Raw genomic sequence first — 21,231 nt, forward strand, 5'->3', positions numbered from 1 at the left:
GACAAGGAGTCAAAACTATTAGATGCCTCTGGTAAACATACGGCGTCGCAAGCGGCTCATATATGGCGCATCGCCAATACTCAAGCTCTGTTAGCCAGATGCAATAGAGCACACTATGATGAGTTAGAGTCCCTATTGCAACACCTCCCTGATAAATATAAAACTAAGGCCAACGACCTCATACAGGAGGGTAAGATCATCAGAAACATCTCTATTAGTTGCGTTCTAGACGTGGCAGACACCGCCTCCAGAGCCATCAACACAAGTGTCCTCCTGCGTAGGCATGCATGGCTACGCATTTCAGGGTTTAAACCGGAGGTCCAGACTTCCATTCTCAAACAACCATTTGACCAGGAGCATCTATTTGGGCCTGCTGTGGATTCATCTCTCAAAGATGAAAAAAGATACAGACACGGCTAAATCAATGGGAGCTTTGCAATCACAAGCTCCCAGACGTCTTTTGTCGCTCCTCTTACAGGGGCACCTCAAGAGGCTACTCCTCTGACAATCCCACCACGTCCTATAAAACTCCCACCCAGGCCACATTCACCAGAGGTTATCAAAGAGGAGGCTACAGAGGCAAGGGTAGAGGCAAGACCAATAATACCTGCTCTGCCTCCACCCCTATCCAATAACTTCCCTCCACTCCCCCCAGACCTTTCCACCCTGGTCGGGGGAAGATTACTACATTTCCTACCTGTCTGGAACAACATCACCACAGACAGGTGGGTTAGGCAAATCGTTCAATCGGGTTACTGTCTAGAACTCACTTGTACCCCCCCAAACATACCACCCAGACAGCGCCCACTGTCACCGGAACATTTATTGCTGCTAAAGCAGGAGGTAACCTTCCTCCTACAAAAACATGCAATAGAACCAGTCCCCCTGCAACAGCAAAACACAGGGATTTACTCCCTGTACTTCCTCATTCCAAAGAAGGACAGTTCTCTAAGACCTAGACCTTAGACCCTTAAACCTGTACCTACACTCAGACCATTTTCACATGGTCACACTTCAACGGGTCCTTCCTCTTCTCTCACAAGGCGATTTCCTTGCCACTCTAGATCTCAAGGACGCCTACTTTCATATTACCATTCACACCTCTCACAGGATATATCTCAGGCTTGTAGAGGACGGTCAACACTACCAATTCAAGGTCCTCCCATTCGGAGTCACCACAGCAGCCAGAGTATTCACCAAGTGTCTGGCGGTAGTTGCGGCTCACCTAAGAAGACAGCACATCCACGCTCATAAAAGCAAAGTCATACCATCAGTGAGTACATCACACTCACGCCACAATCCTGTTACTCCACGACTTAGGGTTTACAGTTAACCACGCAAAGTCTCGCCTACAACCGTCCCACATACAACAGTACCTCGGTGCGACAATAAACACCTCAAAAGCACTTGCATATCCCAGCCCAGCCAGGATAACCAGCTTGTAAAGCCTCATATCCAAATTTCAGCCACAACACTCTCTTCCAGCTCGAGTGTTCATGCAGTTGATAGGGATGATGGTCTCTAGCATATTCATAGTACCTCACGCAAGACTCCAGATGCGTCACCTGCAGAAATGTCTAGCACGTCAGGGAACCAGACTCCAGGTCAGCTGACAGATCTTGTGTTGGTGGACGGTCACACGCACCGCTCTGTGCAGTGGTGGAACACCAAAAACCTTTCCAAAGGGCGACCGTTTGAGCTGGTTCCACAGATTTTGCTAACAGCGGACGCATCGCTCTCCGGCTGGGGAGCTCATTTATTACATCACACCATGCAGGGTAGGTGTCAAGAATTCCTGTCATACGAGGGGAGGAAAACGGTAACCAGCGAAAACGGACTACATCTCCCAGGATGCTTAGCGGTTGAGAGGTTATGTAAACAGGAGAGCTGTTACATAACTCAAGGGAAACACGCCCTTATGTAAACAGGAGAGCTGTTACATAACTCAAGGGAAACACGCCCTTATGTAAACAGGAGAGCTGTTACATAACTCAAGGGAAACACGCCCTTATGTAAACAGGAGAGCTGTTACATAACTCAAGGAAAACACGCCCTATAAAGGGAGGAACCGGGAGGTACAAGGCTGTCGGATATTGTGTTTACACCGACGTACCTGCTTCGTGAAGAGCAGTGTTCCGGAGTGGTGCTCCAGTAAGGCAAGAACGGAGGTAGGTCGAGTCTACCGGTCAACCATTGAGCTTCGCTTTTTGACTCGGCTGAGTCCAAGCGCAGTGGCGCTTTTGCTGGTTGGAGTCGTAACTCCCAGCCCGACCAGAGACACAGGGACTGCCAGCTGTAACGCACACCAGGAGGTGTTTGCCGCGTTACAGACTCGGAAGTCCACAGGATCGATCGAGCGGCTGCTCTCGGTTCAGTCTTCTTGCTTGTGATTGGGGTATCGGTGACGCATCACCAGGAGGTGACTCCGTGTCCCGGTGCAGTCTGAGGAAGAGGTTGAGCGGCTGCTCCCTTCAGGTAGAGACCCCGGCTGGGTGTTTCCCTGACTCCTCGATTCTCCCCAACACTCTTCGTGCCCCTCACAGCCTACCGATTGGCATTGTCGGCCATTTCATTTCTGCCCTCTGTTGGCATACGCCGGGATCGGCGTATATGCAGAGGACGGTTAGGACCATCCGTGCTGTGGGCTGGTAACGTACTTAGCCTGGAGGATTCCAGTGACTATAACTTTTGTTTGTTCTTTGTATTTTATTTGCCTTCATTAAAAGAACTAACCCTTCACAAGTGGTTGCGTCCTCATTGTCGTGTCTGTTAAACGATCCTGAGACGTTCAGGGCGTTACAAAATATCCGACCTTAATAACACTAACTGTCTCCCGGTCGATAACAGACATGGCAACACTTGATGATGTGCTGGCTGCTTTAGCGGCCATGCAAGTTGAAGTGGCTGCCTCTAGGCAAGAAACAGCCGATGTAAAAGCCAGACTGGATGCTATCCAATTGGACCCGCTCACGCCCAGCACCTCCCTCACGAACCAGACCCCTGCGGTAGTAGTGGAAATGCCGGTAGCCATCCCCTTGGCAACACCAGAGAGGTACAGTGGGGATCCTAACACAGTGCAGGTATTCCTCACACAAGTGGCGCTACATTTATCGTGCAAACCAAAGGCGTTCCCCACGAGTCAGGCTCGTGTGGCTTTCCTTATATCCTATTTGGCTGGAAACGCGGCACAATGGGCCGTACCTCTGGTGAGCAGGGACGACCCCCTCTTATGTGATTGGGGTGCTTTTCGCGAGGAATTCCTGAAGGTATTCGACAGAAGGGCTGACTCGTACACGGCGGACCGTGAAATGCTTGAGTTGAGACAGGGTTCCAACGACCTGGTGCAGTATCTCAACGCGTTCCGAAGGCTGGTTGCGGAAACCAAGTGGCCTGTTGCTAAACAGACGGCGCTCTTCCATCAAGGGCTGTGCGATGAGCTCAAGGACGCCGTGGCTCATATTGACCCTCAACCCAAGACATGTGAGGGCCTTATCAACCTGGTATTACGGCTGGAACATAGGCTAAGTGAAAGAAAGTGGGATCATGGGAGAAAAGGAAAATCCCTTCCATCCTATGTGACGGTGGGAAGTCCTGAAACTTCCACCGCATCCAAGGGAGAACCCATGGACATCAGCGCAATACGAGCGAGCCTCACAGCCACGGAGAAAGAGTCACGCCGTAAACAAGGATTGTGCCTATATTGTGGCAAAAAAGGCCACTACGTACGTGAATGCCCTGCCAAACCGAAGACGTCACGTTATCGGGCCAACCGGTCGGTAACAGCCGTGGTGGACATACCGGCGGAAAACTAGAGGACTCCAAGACCAGAGAAGGGGCATCTCGGAGTCACTCATCCATCCCTTCACTTTCCAACTCGGTCACTAAGGGACAACGACACCTGTTTATCACGGTGCACGTGGGAGTGCATGACCAGTGGATACCCGTTGTGGCCATGGTGGATTCAGGGGCCACTGGCATGTTTATGGACCACAACGAGGCATGCAGGCTAGGGCTAGTGCTTCTTCCCAAAGCAGTACCCGAAGACGTCTATGCGGTAGACGGAAGGCGATTGGTGACGGGGCCCATCGGACAGCACACGGGGGTCCTTCCGATGAGATATGGGAGGAACCATTTGGAACAAATCGATTTTAACATCATCCGAGCGCCCCAATATGGCGTCATATTGGGATTGCAGTGGCTACAGAAACACAACCCCTTTGTGGATTGGCCAACACATCGCATCGAAATGACGTCACAGTATTGCATCCTGCATTGTGGAATAAGAACGGAATCCCTTGACGCAGATGAGAGCGGGAGTCAGACGGTGGCTACAGCGGCAGAAAAAGATGTGGCTCTCCCCCAGGCTTATCACAGTTTTGAGGATGTATTTGATGAGGTGAAGGCGGAAGTGCTACCACCACATAGACAGTTTGACTGCCAGATCGACCTGGTGCCAGGGGCCAGCGTTCCCAGCGGCAGGCTGTATGCCCTGACGGAGCCTGAAAACGTGCATCTCCGGGGGTACCTGGATAAACTCCTCAAGCTAGGATTCATCCGCCCGTCCAAGTCTCCGGCCGCCTCGCCACTCTTCTTCATCCCGAAGGCTAATGGGGAGCTGAGAGCCTGTGTGGACTTTAGGGCATTGAATGCGATAACCATAAAGAATCGGTACCCCTTGCCTCTCATCAGTGTACTTCTGGAACAGGTCAAGAAAGCTCGTATCTACACCAAGTTGGATTTGAAAGGGGCATACCATCTGGTGCGCATGAGGGACGGAGACGAGTGGAAGACCGCCTTTAAGACCAGGTTCGGCCTTTTTGAGTACCTCGTCATGCCGTTCGGTCTGTGCAACGCCCCGGCAGCCTTTCAGTACTTTTTGAATGAGATATTCAGAGAGGAGTTGGATATCTACGTGGTCGTATATATCGACGACATCCTCATCTATTCGTCCAGTGTGGAGGAGCACGTACACCACGTCAAAGCTGTGCTCCAAAAGCTGAGGGAAAACATGCTGTTTTGTAAACTCAGCAAGTGTGACTTCCACGTCACATCCGTGGAATTCCTCGGAGTGATGCTGAGTCCAGAGGGACAGGAGATGGCAGAACGAAAGATCAAGGCGGTGAAAGAATGGCCGGTGCCCCAAAGCGTGAAGGACGTCCAAAGTTTCATTGGCTTCGCCAACTTTTACAGGCGGTTTATAGATGGATTTTCAGGAGTGGTGGCCCCAATCACACAGCTACTGAGGAAGTCCAAGGAGTTTGTCTGGTCCCCTGAAGCGAACAAAGCCTTTGAGGCCCTGAAAAGCGCCTTTGGTAAGGCGCCGGTGTTGGCTCACCCCGATCCGGATCTCCCCTACGTGGTGGAAGCGGACGCGTCGGATGTGGCGCTGGGGGCTATCTTGTCCCAACGCAACCACGACACAGGGGTGCTTCATCCCGTTGCGTACATGTCCCGCAAACTCAACGACGCCGAACGCAACTACCATATTGCGGAGAAGGAGCTTCTCGCAATCAAGGACGCCTTCACCGAATGGAGGCATTGGTTGATGGGGGCAAGACATGTGGTATCGGTGTACACGGACCATCGGAACCTACAGTTCATGACGGCCACTAGACACCTTTCTCCCAGGCAGCTGCGGTGGATGATCTTCTTTGCGGGGTTCAACTTCCGCATCACATATCGGCCGGGGACGGAAAACCGGAAGGCGGACGCCCTGTCCCGTCAATCTGCAGTTAAGGAACCATTGCCTGCAACCGAGCGTTCCATCATTTCCCCGAGGATGGTATTGGGGGTTATCCAACCGGATACTTTCCTGAGGGGAATAAAGAGAGGGATCAGGTCATTCGCATGGCGGAGGTGGCTCCTCAGTCACAGAGAATGGCAGCTGAAGGACGGGATACCCCTGAAGGGCAGGTGCCTATTGATACCCACGCCTAGGCTAAGGAAACAAGCATTCATCTGGTGCCATGACTCTCCATGCGCAGGTCATTTGGGCTTTGAAAAAACGGTGGCTAGCATGGGACGGCATTTCTGGTGGCCAACCATGAGAGTGGATGTCAGGAGGTGGGGACAGGAGTGTCCTACGTGTGCTACCATGAAGGCCGACCATGGCCGAACCCAAGGGCTCTTACATCCACTTCCGACCCCGGATAGACCATGGGATAGCATATCACTGGACTTCGTGGTGGGCCTACCGGTAGACCAGGGGATGACGGCAATACTGGTGGTGGTGGATTACTTGACGAAAATGGGGCACTTCATCCCCTGCAAGAGAGTCCCTACGGCCGGGGAATTGGCGTCACTACTCCTAAAGAATGTGGTACGACTGCATGGATTACCTGGGGTGATCGTGTCGGACCGGGGGTCGCAGTTTACTGCGCAATTCTGGAAGACTTGGTGCACTGCGCTGCATGTTAAGACCGCCCTGTCCACCAGCTACCACCCTCAAACGGACGGCCAAACCGAGCGCCTGAACCAAACGCTCAAACAGTATCTGCGATGTTTTGTGGACCAGGGCAGGGAAGAATGGGTCGACTTGCTATGGGTTGCAGAGATAGCCTATAACAACGCCACTCACAGCTCCACACAGTCATCTCCGTTCTATAGCAACTATGGCCAACATCCCAGGTTCTTGCCATTTCTACATCCGTTCAGAGAGGACAGGATTCCCGCCACAGCGGACAGGGTGGCACACATAAAAGACACGTTGATGCGCTCAAGGGCTGTCCTAATAGAGGCCAAGAGAAGATACAAGGCTGCGGCAGATAGGAAGAGAAGGCCCGGGCCACTGTACCGCACTGGAGACTACGTCTGGATATCCACAAGAAACATGAGGTTTCGAAAGAACAGTGTGTTCCATCCCAAGTACATGGGCCCCTATCGAATTACCAAGTGTATGGGTCCCGTGAACGTGAAGGTGTGCTTGCCCCAGTCATTGCGGATACACCCTGTCTTTCATGTATCATTGCTCAAACCAGCACCCTCCAAGCCGTCTGGGACACCTAGGCCGGTATGCGTGGAGTCGGAGGTGGAGTATGAAGTGTCGGGCATACGGGCGTCCAAATGGCGCAGGGGGAAGCTGTGGTACCTGGTTGCGTGGAAAGGCTATGGCCCGGAGGAGCATTCATGGGAACCGGCTGAAGGGGTTCATGCTCCGCGCTTGGTCTCCTTGTTCCATCGGCGTTTTCCTGCCAGCGCTGGACCCGTGGGGAGCCGCTGAGAGGGAGGATGTACTGTCAAGAATTCCTGTCATACGAGGGGAGGAAAACGGTAACCAGCGAAAACGGACTACATCTCCCAGGATGCTTAGCGGTTGAGAGGTTATGTAAACAGGAGAGCTGTTACATAACTCAAGGGAAACACGCCCTTATGTAAACAGGAGAGCTGTTACATAACTCAAGGGAAACACGCCCTTATGTAAACAGGAGAGCTGTTACATAACTCAAGGAAAACACGCCCTATAAAGGGAGGAACCGGGAGGTACAAGGCTGTCGGATATTGTGTTTACACCGACGTACCTGCTTCGTGAAGAGCAGTGTTCCGGAGTGGTGCTCCAGTAAGGCAAGAACGGAGGTAGGTCGAGTCGTTACTCCCTGGGCCGTGTCTTGCCCCATCGTCACCTGTGAAGGACCCGGAAGCTCTACCGGTCAACCATTGAGCTTCGCTTTTTGACTCGGCTGAGTCCAAGCGCAGTGGCGCTTTTGCTGGTTGGAGTCGTAACTCCCAGCCCGACCAGAGACACAGGGACTGCCAGCTGTAACGCACACCAGGAGGTGTTTGCCGCGTTACAGACTCGGAAGTCCACAGGATCGATCGAGCGGCTGCTCTCGGTTCAGTCTTCTTGCTTGTGATTGGGGTATCGGTGACGCATCACCAGGAGGTGACTCCGCGTCCCGGTGCAGTCTGAGGAAGAGGTTGAGCGGCTGCTCCCTTCAGGTAGAGACCCCGTCTGGGTGTTTCCCTGACTCCTCGATTCTCCCCAACACTCTTCGTGCCCCTCACAGCCTACCGATTGGCATTGTCGGCCATTTCATTTCTGCCCTCTGTTGGCATACGCCGGGATCGGCGTATATGCAGAGGACGGTTAGGACCATCCGTGCTGTGGGCTGGTAACGTACTTAGCCTGGAGGATTCCAGTGACTATAACTTTTGTTTGTTCTTTGTATTTTATTTGCCTTCATTAAAAGAACTAACCCTTCACAAGTGGTTGCGTCCTCATTGTCGTGTCTGTTAAACGATCCTGAGACGTTCAGGGCGTTACAGTAGGTGAACGCCTCAACACAAGTTACTCCGCATCAATCACCTGGAGTTACTAGCCATCTTCCTAGCCCTGAAGGCATTCCAGAAACAAATATCAGGCAAAGCTGTCCTAGTTCGCACCGACAATATGACAGCCATGTACAACATAAAGAAACAAGGCGGGACACACTCCCTACAGCTCTCTCAACTAGCGCAAAGCATATGGAGATGGGCTATTTCTCAGAACATTTTTCTCCTAGCCCAACATGTCCCGGAAGTCCAGAACAACATAGCCGATCTGTTAAGTCGTCAGAAGCAACAGATTCACGAGTGGGAACTTCATCCGCAAGTTCTTCAACCATTTTTCCACATGTGGGGGCAACCAGAGATAGATCTCTTCGCCACACACGAAAACGCCAAATACCCAAGCTTTGCCGCCAGATATCCATACCCATTATCCAAAGGAAATGCGATATGGATGAATTGGTCAGACAGATTTGCGTACGCTTTTCCACCTCTTCCACTCATTTCACTGGTGGTGCGCAAACTACAGCAACACTCACTGACTTTCATCCTAGTTGCTCCAACATGGGCCAGACAACCATGGTACACCACATTACTGGAACTATCTGTAGTCCCGCACCAAAAGCTACACCTCTCCCCACGCCTCTTAACCCAGAACCGTGGAGGGATCAGACACCCGGACCCAGCACAGCTAACCTAGTGATCTGGCTCCTGAGGTCTTAGAGTTTGGTTACCGTAACCTTCCCCCTGACTGTATGAACATTATCAAGGAAGCTAGACGCCCCACCACTAGAGCCTGCTATGCAGCCAAGTGGAAACTATTTGTGATATATTGTCACAATAACACCATCAATCCTCTAGATGTCTATTCAACACATCATAGGTTATCTACTGCATCTCCAAAGGTGTAACTTAGCGTACACATCTATTAGGTTACACCTCGCTGCCATAGCAGCTTACTTACAAAGTAGACAACACTTGTCGCTATTCAGGGTACCTGCTATCAAAGCACTTATGGAAGGCCTCAAAAGAATAATTCCTCCCAGGCTACCACCCTCACCTGTGTGGAATTTAAACATAGTTCTCACAAGACTAATGGGCCCTCCTTTTGAACCTCTGCACAAATGTGAGTTACAATTTCTAACATGGAAAGTCGCTTTCCTAATGGCCATCACCTCCCTTAGAAGAGTCAGTGAGCTACAGGCACTGACTATTCAAGAACCTTTTTTACACCTCCATCATAACAAAGTGGTTCTCAGAACCAATCCAAAATTCCTCCCTAAAGTTATTTCTCCCTTCCACCTCAACCAGTCTGTGGAGTTGACATTATTCTTCTCGCAACCACAAACAGTCGCAGAAAGAGCTCTTCACACTCTAGATGTAAAAAGAGCACTGCTTTATTTCATTGAAAGAACAAAACCTTTTCGCAAGACAAAACAACTTTTCGTGTCCTTCTCACCACCACATAAAGGCAACCCAATATCAAAATCTGGTATAGCAAGGTGGATTGTCAAATGCATATAGATTTGCTATCACTAAGCATTATCAGTTCCCCCTAAAGCCCACTCTACCCGAAAGATAGGGGCTTCAATGGCATTTTAAGGAAACATCCCCTTAGATTACATCTGCAAAGAAGTTACATGGTCTACACCACACATATTCACAAAGCACTATTGTGTAGGTGTGCAAACAAAACAGCAAGCTAGTGTGGGCCAGGCTGTACTCAAAACATTATTTCAAACTACTGCAACAGATACCGGTGGTCGTCGCTAGGGAGGGGGACTGCTATACAATCTGTGTGATCTGCAGCTCATATGCCTCGAACGGAAAATGCTACTTACCAGTATGCATCTGTTCTTGGCATGTAGAGCTGCAGATCCACACATGCCCACCCACCTCCCCGGCTACCTTTATCTCTTCGAGTACTATCTTATTTCTATGAGCACTATCATCCAAAGGAGGAGTCGCCTATCTCGTGACTTCCAAAGACTTTTCCCAGACAAAAAAAATTGCAAACATCCGGACCCAACACCAGATGGCGATCTGTGCATAGTGTGTGGATCTGCAGCTCTACATGCCAAGAACAGATGCATACTGGTAAGTAGCATTTTCCTTCCTACACTTTTTTTTTTCTTCTTTTTGTTTTGTATACATGCTTTCCTCCCCCGATCCTCGCCGGTCACCACTGACTTCACTTTTGACTGGGATGGCGATCTGATCCTGCACAGCGGCAGATCTTTGTGCCCCTGTCAGGCATTGGGTGTGGTGCTCGGGCCCAGTGCTCCAGAAGTGAAATCTGGGTATTAAGTTCTTTGCTCTATGCTGCACTACCTGAAAGTTGCAGTGTAAACATGTACAGGTAATTACAGCTCATTGGCCCATGGTGATTAGTTCTCATAGTGCACAGGCACGGTAACCATGTTGTTCTGCTTACATTTCGCACGCTTTACGTGATCTTGCATTACATATCACTGTTTGCTTTTTCCAAGATGTTGTTGACTTTCAATATTACTCAGTGCAGCACCCATTTTACAAGCGCCGCTTTTTATAATGTAGTTGCAGCTTCGGAGTTGCATCTCCCTGTTGCTGTTTATTGCCACGTTACAGCATTCTGCTAGCCCTGCGGGTTTCTGCTTACATTTCACATGCTTAACTTGATCTTGCATTCCCTATAAGTGTTTGCTTTTTCCAGGATGTTGTTACTTTGTTTTCAGGCAACCTATTACTCTTATCTCCTCTCCCTCATAACCTATTTCCCATTGACTCGTTCTCCAGCACCACAAGGTCATACCAATGGCAATAGCACTATGCAAATATGATCACTCCACTGCAAATAAAAAAGCAAAAGTTAAAAAACATTGTCCTTTTCAACGCCAACAGCTCTAATTTTAACAAATGCAAGACCTATTGCATTGCAAATGCTTTTTCTTTCTTACCTTCAGCTTTCTGTTTGCTTGCCTTCTTTCTTTCTTTATTCCTTTTTTTCTTTTTTGCCTTCTTTCCCTCCATCTTTTTTTGCCTTTCATTCTTGCCTGTTCTCCTTCTTTCTTGTCTTCCTCTTTTGTTCTTTCCTTCTTTGAAAGTTTGTTTTTCTTCCCTGCCTTTGACTTTCCTTCATTTTTCTTGTCTTTCTCTCCTTCTTGTCTTCCTATTTTCTGTGTTTAGTGAGAATTACACCACACCCTTTCAGTTCTTCATTAAATGCCCTGTGCTTTAAATGTACTTAATTAACATTTGTATCCCTGTGAAAAAGTAAAGTGTAATACTTTCATGGAGTGTACAGCATTAATAACAAAGCCTTGTCTTGTATACGTGCATCATAGTCAGGCACTGATGATAAAAGCTCAAGTCTAATATTTTGTGTTAAAGCTTCAACAAGATGACTACACTTATTGGAAGGAATCAAGATGTTGTGGATTACTTCATCAGCTGCCCCAGTGCAAGCTGCAAGGACTACATCTCCCGGGTTCATGCCAGAGTCATCCGAATCCCTCCATTAGACACATATAAAATTGTGGACTCCAGTTTGACGGGCGTTTACGTTAATGACATCCGGATTGAAGGTAGTGTCATCAAAAGTGCTTCTGCATAGGTTTAAAGTGCATTTATTGCTCGGGGTGTAAGAAGATGTTATACTTTTCGATGAACAATCCGCAAGGCTTGTTTAGCTTGCCTGCCGCCTGGTTTGCTGGTCAACTATCAGTTTCTTTGCGGAGACTGTATTTTTTAAATTTTTTCCCCCATGCTTCTACAAGAAAACCGCTTGAAACTGTTTGAAACCCTCGATAATTGTTTAGGTGATGTTTTAATCTAGGTCTCCACCCTCAGAATATTCTCCTTCATTGTCTTTCTGCTCGTTGGAACCAATCCATGTAAACCTTTGTGTTCCAAAGACTGCATATGTTGAAGAGATGCACAAAATATCTCAAAAGTTTATGGTGACACTTCCCTTGTGTTTCTTTTGAAAATGAGAACGTGTTTTCAATACAAAACCGTCTTCCTGTGCACCTCAAACTGCACTTCTTGGGCACCTCAAGGAGACTTGGAAAAAGTGTATCTGGTACTATTCAAATTAAATGATTTTACAAGTGCTGCATGGCATCCCAAGTCATTTCAGACTGCCAGAATGCAACATGAAAACAGGAGGGAGAGGAGAGCCAGTTTTCTTGGGTCTTAAACTAAGTTGACTATTCTAGTGTGATTTAAAAAAAAGTTAACAGCCAATTAAACCTCTTCCTTACTGTACTGCATGTGGTAAAACATATTGAGTTAACATACCTGCTACAGAGAATATAGTTCCCTATGACATCCTCTTATAATTTACTGCCACTCGGGAGGTGAAGCCTGATAACCAGAGACAGTTATTGGTTGCTCTTCTTTCTAATGTTTGTATGTCGTGTGATGTGTGGATGCCCAAACAGAAAACACGTATAGACCCATAGGCATCCTCCCTACACCCAGATGCACACACACTTTCTCTTTTTCTCTCTTTCTTGCAGCCAGATGACACAAGCGGGCACATGTAGAGACAAAAGGATATTGATTAAACGGAAGGTATATATGGTGTTATCTACAATGTTGGCTGAATATTTTGATGGCTGTGGGTGTATATAGTAATGGGTGGGTAGATGGATGGTTGCAGCTGCCTTGCTGGAAAGATCCAAGTGTGGATAGACCGATGAATAGTGGGTTGACGGATTATTGCATGGTGGTGGTTTGTGAATATGTGGTTGGTGTCGTGAGTGGATGATTAACATGGGAAATGGTGGATAGTTGCATAAGTGAGGGTAAATGTGTTTTGAGGGATGGATAATCTTAGATGGATAAATAGGGGTGTGGATAGGGGAGTGGATGAGTATTGGGTTTGATGGACAAATAGTTGTTGGCGCATACATATCACTTCCTGCTTGAACACATCCTGTTTCATAAAAATTCCCTTTGCCCATAGCAGTTGTAAGCTTTATTGTTTAATTAAACCATTACAGATAGATTAGCTCCAGAGAAGATAAAACAATCGTCAGATAAAATGCTTAAAACATCTGTATATAAAACATGTGGTAATCATGATAATTGTAAACAGTCTATCAAATTAATTGTAACAGTCTATCAAATCTGTCATTAACTAATAGTTATCGTCATTAATGCCACAACAGTTGGGTCCTTATCTTCGCTGCTTAAAATATATACTTTAACCAATCCGGTCAGTGCAATTCAGGGTTCTTCCACTATCACTCAGTCGCCCGTTCTCATTTGCATTTGCTTTTCTTTACTGGCCATGACCGAGTTCACTGATAGACACTGCCTGAGTATGGGGACACATTTGGCACATCTTGCCAGGGCCCATGGGGCAGAATTGGAGAAGCAAATACTAGAATCTCCCTGGCATGTTCGAACCCCGTAGACAAGACATACCATTGCCTTTTCTGATGTTCCAGGAAAGGACTGCAACACAACAGATGTAACCACGAATCTATTTGAAAGGAACACATTCTGCTTTCTCTCCTTTCACCGAAGCAGGCCCAGGAGGGGTTAAAATCTTTAATTGGCAGGACTAGTGACCCCATGTAGAAGATCTGTCTGTGAGTTTGCGCATTTATAACTTTGTGTAGATATGGTTGCTGAAGCCTGGTTAGGTAGGAGTCATTTAATGCCTGGGCTGCATCCGAGTACCTGAGGAGCTGCAGATGGTCCATCCAGGTCTCTTTTAGTTGCTGATTAATTACCTTTTTCCATGTAGTAAATAGGATGTTTCCACCTGGTAGGGTGAATACTGTCATGGGAGCGAACACAGTGCGTTAAGTACTTGGTCATACCAAGGGTTCCCTGGGTTGGAGAGATGTATTTTAGGTGGGTTTTTGACCCTGATGTATTTTAGGTGGGTTTTTGACCCTGCTGTAGTACTTCAACGTGGCTACTTGACAGTCTGAAGTCTGGTATCCCAGCCTGGCTGACAAAGCGAGGGTGTTGGAAGATTTATTTTGTGTCCTCTACAGTGAACTTGTTCTATGGCTCCATCTAAAGTCCCAGGGTATGCTAAATTGCCTATATAAATTCAAACATAAGGTCCTCATGGTCAATTCAGTCTGAATCACCCCTGTTTGAGGCATCTGTGCTGTAGATACACATGCTTTGCATACTCCTGCCATCTAGTGTTGGGTCTGGATGTTTGCAAGTTGTTTAACTTCTAAGAAGTCTTTCCAGTCACAAGGTAAGGTGACTTCTCCTTTCGGTGATGGTGTGCATGGGCATCGACTTCATTGTTAGATATTTGTTTTCCACCATCTGTTTCTGAGGTGTATTGCTGTGCTCTGGTTCGAAACTGGCCTTCGGGCTCCCCTTAGTGCGCAATTCACTCTGCCCTCGACGATATTGTTTCGTACGCGTTTCCCACTTCTCCGCGTATTGTTTCGATCAACGTTCAAATTCTGTCCTCAGTACCACGCAAAGTATGTACGTACCGACTCACACCTTGTGTGTAACTTGTGTTTGTCTCTGGAGCACAAAGAAGAAGACTGCAACGCTTGCAGTTTGTTTTGGTTGAAGAAAACCCTTAGCGATCGTCTGCCTTCACGTTGAGAAATGCAGCGTCAAAACATCGAAGACACGCCGGATATCTTCGTTGAAGAATCCGGGAAAAAAAGAAATTGGTGCATCAGCGGCGGTGGAGGAGAAAGAGGCCTTCTCCGTGCCGGAGTCGAATTCGAAGCTCAAGATTGACCTCGACGCCGAAGAACTTCCGCAGGGACAGGGTGACGTGAGTACTGAAGACACCTTGTCCCATCAACCCACTCCCAAAAAAACCTTAGGCTTCGGCACCACCTCTCCCTTCTGGTTAAGGTCGGCACAGAGATGACCTTTTTCGATGCCCCTCCTTCCGGCTCTGCTTCAAAACACTCAGTCAAGCCTTCTGGCTCGGGACCGAGTCACCCAAATCCTCTATGGAACCGAAACCCACCGGTTTGAAGTCCATATCCGGTTGTGAGCCAAAATCCTCCTAGCCGAAAAAGAAACCACCTTCAAAGCTGAGATCGTCTATTCCCAAAGGCCATCCCATCTCCGCACCGAAACTGAAAGATGTGCCTTTGTATCCACATTTAGACATTGTTCCTTTAAAATTGGATCCCAAACAAGTGACTTTATATTAACTCAGAAACAAGACATATTCATACCAAGCTGCCTTATAAACATAAGCTTCCTGATGACGAAAGTCATTACAAGATCCCTTTAAAGGAGAAGAATGTTGGTACCAGCTCTTTTCATCCACCACCAGCATCCCCTCCACTTCCTTCTCCGACTTTAAATCCTTTGCACATCACACATCCGGATCCTCCACTATCATCCTGACGGGGACGATATTGATGAGGGGGACATGTAATTACCAGTCGATCCATTGAAGGATTGCACAATTGACCCTGCATTAGACCATCATCCAGACCTTTCCCCTGCCAATCCATCTCCCCCTTAGGACAATGTATCTTATCAGGAACTCCTTGCTAGGGCCGCAGATTACCATGGGGTGGTACTACACAAAGAATCGTTAGAACAGGATTTTTAGTTTGAGACACCAAGATCCACACACTGGTTCACGCAAACACTCCCTATGCTTAAAGGTATGATGAGACTTGCTGACAACATTTGTAAAGATCCTGTGCGTGCACCAATCCCGACTCCTAGAGTCAATAGGAAATATAAACACTCCCCAGCAGATTCGGTATTTATTAATAGCCAGTTACAGCTAGACTCGCTGGCAGTGTCCAATGCTCTTCAGCGAGCTAATTCCCAAACCTCTGGGAACCTCTTCCCCCGGATAAAGAGTCCAAGCTAATAGACGCTTCTGGCAAACGCATAACTGCTCAAGCTGCCAATCACTGGTGCATTGCAAATACACAGCGCCTTTTAGCCAGATATGACAGGGCACACTGGGATGAAAAGGAGCAATTGCTGCGATATCTCCCAGATTAGCATAACGCAAAAGTGTAAGATGTGGTACATGAAGCAAAGCTAATTTCCAATTCTTCAATAAGATCTGCTCTAAATGCTGCTGACACCGCAGCAAGAGAGGTCAACACTAGCGCCCTACTAAAGGCATGCTTGGTTAATTATTTCTGGGTTTAAGCCAGAAATCCAACAATTTATTTTAAATAACACCCTTTGACAAAGAACATCTCTTTGGTCCTGAGTTCGATCAGGTGCTTGTGAAAATAGAAAAGGACACTGAAGTGTCAAAGTCCATGGGAGCGCTCCAGTCTCCTTCAAACAGAGGCTGCTCTCACTGCTCCTTTTGCCGAGCAGGGTCTAAAACCACACCCTCAGACCAGAAGGCTTACTCTTGCAAAGGTAAATACCAGTCCGCTTCCTCCAGAGGCTTTTTAGAGGAGGATATAGAGGAAACCACCTCAAGGGTAAGGGCACCACAACCCGTAGTTCCCCTTCCCATAATAAGCAATGACTTCCCCACGCTTCCTTCCGACCATTCCACACCTGTTGGGGAGGGACTTCACCAGTTTCTCCCCATTTGGCAATCTTTAACAACTGACAAATGGGTGATTGGAATTATCCAACATGGTTATTGCCTAGAGCTTACCGCCAATCCTCCATACATTCCACCTCGCTCTCACAAATTGTCGCCAGACCACTCGTAGTTGCTCGAACAAGAAGTGCAATCTCTCTTACTAAATGGAGCCATAGAACCAGTTCCACTACAGTACCAAGGTTCAGGAGTTTACGCTCTCTACTTTCTGATCCCCAAAAAGGCAGACCTATTCTGGATCTCAGAGAGTTAAATCTATATATACTGTCAGAGCGCTTTCACATGGTAATCCTTAAACAGATACTTCCACTTTTACAGAAGGGAGATTTTATGTCTACTCTAAACTTGAAAGATGCATATTTTCACGTTCCAATTCATCCAGCTCATTGCAAATACCTCAGATTTGTAATAGCAGACAAACATTACCAATTCAAAGTACTCCTGTCTGGACTGAATACTGCTCCCAGAGTATTTTCCCAAATGACTGGCAGCAGTCGCAGCTAATCTCAGGAGACAACATATTCACGTCTTCCCCTACCTAGACCACTGGCTCATCAAAGCCAGCACTTACCAAAACTGTCTACAACACACTCGGACCACAATAGACGTACTTTATCAACAGGGCTTCATGGTCAATGCACTGAAATCTCACCTGCATCCTTCACAGATGCAGTCTTATCTAGGGGCCACTCTGGACACTCTCAAAGCTCCAGCCTCTCCCAATGTAGCCAGAATTCACAACATTCAGTCTATGATACTTCAGTTTCAAGTCAACAAAACGTTACCAGCCTAAGTATTCTTGCAACTGCTGGGAATGATGGTGTCTTGCATCACAACTTTACCATATGCAAGACTCAACATGCGTCCCCTACAAGAGTGCTTAGCACGTCAGTGAAATCAGTCGCAGGCTCAATTTACAGATCTAGTATTGGTAGACGGCCGCACCCATCGCTCTCTGCAGTGGTGAAACCCACAAAAGGTATCCAAAGGGCGGCCTTTCATCGACCCTATTCCACAGATCGTGCTCACAGCAGACGCATCTCTGACAGGGTGGGGTGCCCATCTCCAAGATTACACAACACAAGGTCTGTGGAGTGACAAGCACAAAAGTTTCCACATCAGCTATCTAGAGCTTCTAGCAGTGTTTCTAGCGCTCAAAGCTTTTCAAACTCACCTGATAGGCAATGTTGTCCTAGTCCGGACAGACAACATGACAGTAATGTACTATGTACAAAAACAGGGGGGGCTCTCTCTCCAACTGTCACGCCTCTCTCAAGCCATTTGGAATAGGGCAATCCATCACAGGATTTATCTTCTGGCAGAACACCTTTCAGGGGAAAAAAAATCAGATTTCATCCACATTTGTAAGATTTCGACCTCCTCAGCAGAAACAGGCAGCAAATTTACGAGTGCGAAGCTCTCCTTCAATACTTCCAACAATGGGGTTTCCCACAAATAGACTTGTTCGCCACAATTGACAATGCAAAATGCTAAATCTTCGGCTCCAGTTTGCCACACCTACTCTCAAAAAGCAAAGCTCTATGGATGAACTTGTCAGGGATATTTGACTATGCTTTTCCGCCTCTCCCAATCATTTTGTGTCTAGTTCGGAAGCCCAGTCAAACATCTAGCACCTAATTCTGGTTGCTCCCACATGGGCCTGTCAACCATGGTACAGCACCCTGTTGGAGCTGTCAGTAGTTCCACATTAAATGCTGCGTCTCACCTCCAGGCTCCTCACTCAGAACCATGGAGAAATCAGGCATCCAAATCCCAAAGAACTAAATTTAGCTATCTGGCTCCTGAAGTCATAGTTTGGTTATTTAAATCTACCATCAGTCTGTATGACTCTTCTAAAAGGAGCAAGAAAGCCTATTACCAGAGCTTGTTATGCAGCAAAGTGGAAAACAAAATATTATCTGTTACCTGTTGCACTTACAGCAAACTGGACTGGCTTATACATCTCTTCGTTTGCACCTTGCAGCGCTATCTGCGTATTTGCAAAACAGACCGCATTTATCACTATTCAAAGTACTAGTAATCAAAGCCTTCATGGAAGGCTTAAAAAAGATAATACCACCAAGATTTCCCCATGCACCAGTGTGGAATTTTAACATTGCTCTTACGCAGCTTATGGGTCCGCTTTTTGAACCATTGCAGAATTGTCCTTTACAGTTTCTTTCATGGAAGGTTTCTGTTCAAGGCATATTAGCTGCAGATCTCACACTTGGCATTAGATCGCCACCTGGTGTTGGGCCTGGATGCTTGCACCTTGTTGTTGTCTTGGATAAAGTCTTTATAGTCACAAGATAGGTGACTCCTCCCTTGGACGATAGTGCCCATGGTCATTGACTCCATCCTCAGATTGTTTTTTTCCGCCATTGGGTTCGGATGCAATTTTTGCGCGCCAGTTCGAAACTTTAGTTTCAAACTTTTTGATGCGCAAAACTTTAACAAACTTTTCCGATTTACTAGACACATCGAAATCTCAACGCGCCTTTCATCGGTTCGATTCCACTCGTCGATGCGGGCCGCTGGGCCTATCGACGCCGTAAGGCCTATGGCTCATGGAAAGGACGCCTTTCAAAAAATGCCCCCAGTGTGAGCAAAATTTCCACACAGTGACCATCACAAGGTCTGTAACCTGTGCCTCTCACCAGATCACGACGAGTCCAGCTGCCCAGCCTGCGCCTCCTTTCGATCAAAGAGGACCATTCGAGATAGTCGAGCTTGGCGACATGTCATGGCGCAGAGATCAGCTCCGGAACCGGTGAACATCTTCGACGAAGGCCCAGATGTCCCAGAAGAAGATTACGAAGATCTCCAAATCGTATCAGAGGCAGAAGACTCAGACGACTCCATCACTCCTGGACAATGAGTGAGTACTACTGCCCCTACCCCAACCCCCACACCAAAGCAGAAGGCACCGGTCAAGACTTCGCCTGTTGGCCCCAGTCGCGACCGAAAGCACACTTAAGAAGCCCCGCCTCTGGACCTGGAGCCGAAGAAAAAAGACAAGCCTTCCGGTAGCTCTTGACCGAGCGAACCGCATGTACTAGTCCCACCGGTACCTTCGGCACCGAAGCCAAAAGAACACTTTGCTCTGAACTCGGCTCCGATTCCTTCCACATCCAAAGACAAACCGGCCTCGAACACATCGAAGCCCGTGGATAAGCCGGCGTCGAACACCTCTAAATCTAAGAATCCTGCCACGGCTCCTAAACCAAAGCCCTCGGAACCGAAAACCAAGCATAAGGATTCCACCACGCCTCCAAAGGCCAAAGAGCATAAGACTCAGCAACAGCCTCGCTCGAAACCAAAAAAATTGGCGCCAAAAGCGGTTATCAAGGAGGAGGAACTGTTTCATCCGGATCCTGTTGATCCTAAACAGAAAAAGATCTATATTAACCCTAAAACAGGACATGTCACAGCTGTGCCATGCAAGAAGAGGAATTTGGACACAGCACAAACCCCTCCAGTGCCTGTGAAGGACTGTGCTACATCACCTATGCCTCTTTCTTCTCCTGTCCTTCCATCTAACACCCCTCCTCCCCCAAACCTGTTACACCGCCTCAGCCTGTAACATCTCCACCACATACACCACCTCCAGACGATGATGACGACGACCTAGGGGTGGGTGGTGACCCTAATGACCCGTTCACAGATCCAGATAACCCACCACAAGATGATTGGGATTACAATGATCCAATAGATCCCCCAGACCTCCCAAGCCCCCAACCATACCCAACAAAACCATCTCCTCCAGATGATAATATTGGGTTTGGACAACTCATCAATAGGGCTGCTGCATTTCATGGGGTGCACATGCACTCAGACACACCAGAGGAGGATTTTCTTCTAGACATATTTGAACTATCCCAGAAAACTGTACAAATATTGCCAATGATTAAAGGGGTCATTAAGCATGCTCCTGACATATTTAAAGATCCTGTACTGGCCAGGATTCTTAATCCTAGGATCGATAAAAAATATAGACCTGCCCCTAACGATCCTGCGTACATCAAAGGTCAGCTGCCTCTAGATTCATTAGTAGTGTCCAATGCTAGAAAGCGAGCTAATTCACAAACCTCAGGGGATGCGCCGCCCCCTGATAAAGAATCTAAATTATTAGACGCATTTGGCAAAAGGGTAGCTGCGCAGGCGACCAATCACTGGCGGATAGCCAACATTCAAGCACTGCTGGCCAGATATGATAGGGCCCATTATGACCAGCTGGAAACTCTATTACAGCATTTGCCTGACCAATATAAAACTCAACCAAATAACCTAATCCAAGAGGGCAAACTAATCCCCAACACATCAATTAAATGTGCCGTTGATGCAGCAGACACTGCTGCAAGGTCTATTAATACTAGTATACTGCTCAGAAGACATGTCTGGCTGCGCAAGTCAGGCTTCAAGCAGGAGGTCCAAACAAT

At 47.7% G+C, this 21,231-nt stretch overlaps 1 protein-coding gene across 6 annotated transcripts in view; it reads left to right on the forward strand.

Moving 5' to 3' along the window:
• The window catches only part of NUGGC (nuclear GTPase, germinal center associated), a 1,337,967-nt gene that overhangs the window by 159,780 nt on the left and 1,156,956 nt on the right, over positions 1-21,231 (forward strand). For 4 of the 6 annotated variants that reach the window (XR_014961415.1, XM_085604518.1, XM_085604516.1 and 1 more), the window contains exon 3: positions 11,632-11,825. The exons of 1 other annotated variant lie outside the window; for it this stretch is intronic. Coding sequence is in view for 3 of the 5 variants with exons in the window: in XM_085604518.1 (XP_085460644.1) it covers positions 11,632-11,825 (194 nt within the window). In the remaining 2 variants the exon portion in view is untranslated. Of the gene's footprint in view, positions 1-11,631; positions 11,826-12,761; positions 12,817-21,231 lie in introns of all 6 variants that reach the window. One more of the 6 variants, XM_085604519.1, reaches the window with a different exon arrangement.

Source organism: Triturus cristatus, chromosome 5_1, assembly GCF_964204655.1.
Source record: "Triturus cristatus chromosome 5_1, aTriCri1.1, whole genome shotgun sequence".
NCBI lineage: Eukaryota > Metazoa > Chordata > Amphibia > Caudata > Salamandridae > Triturus > Triturus cristatus.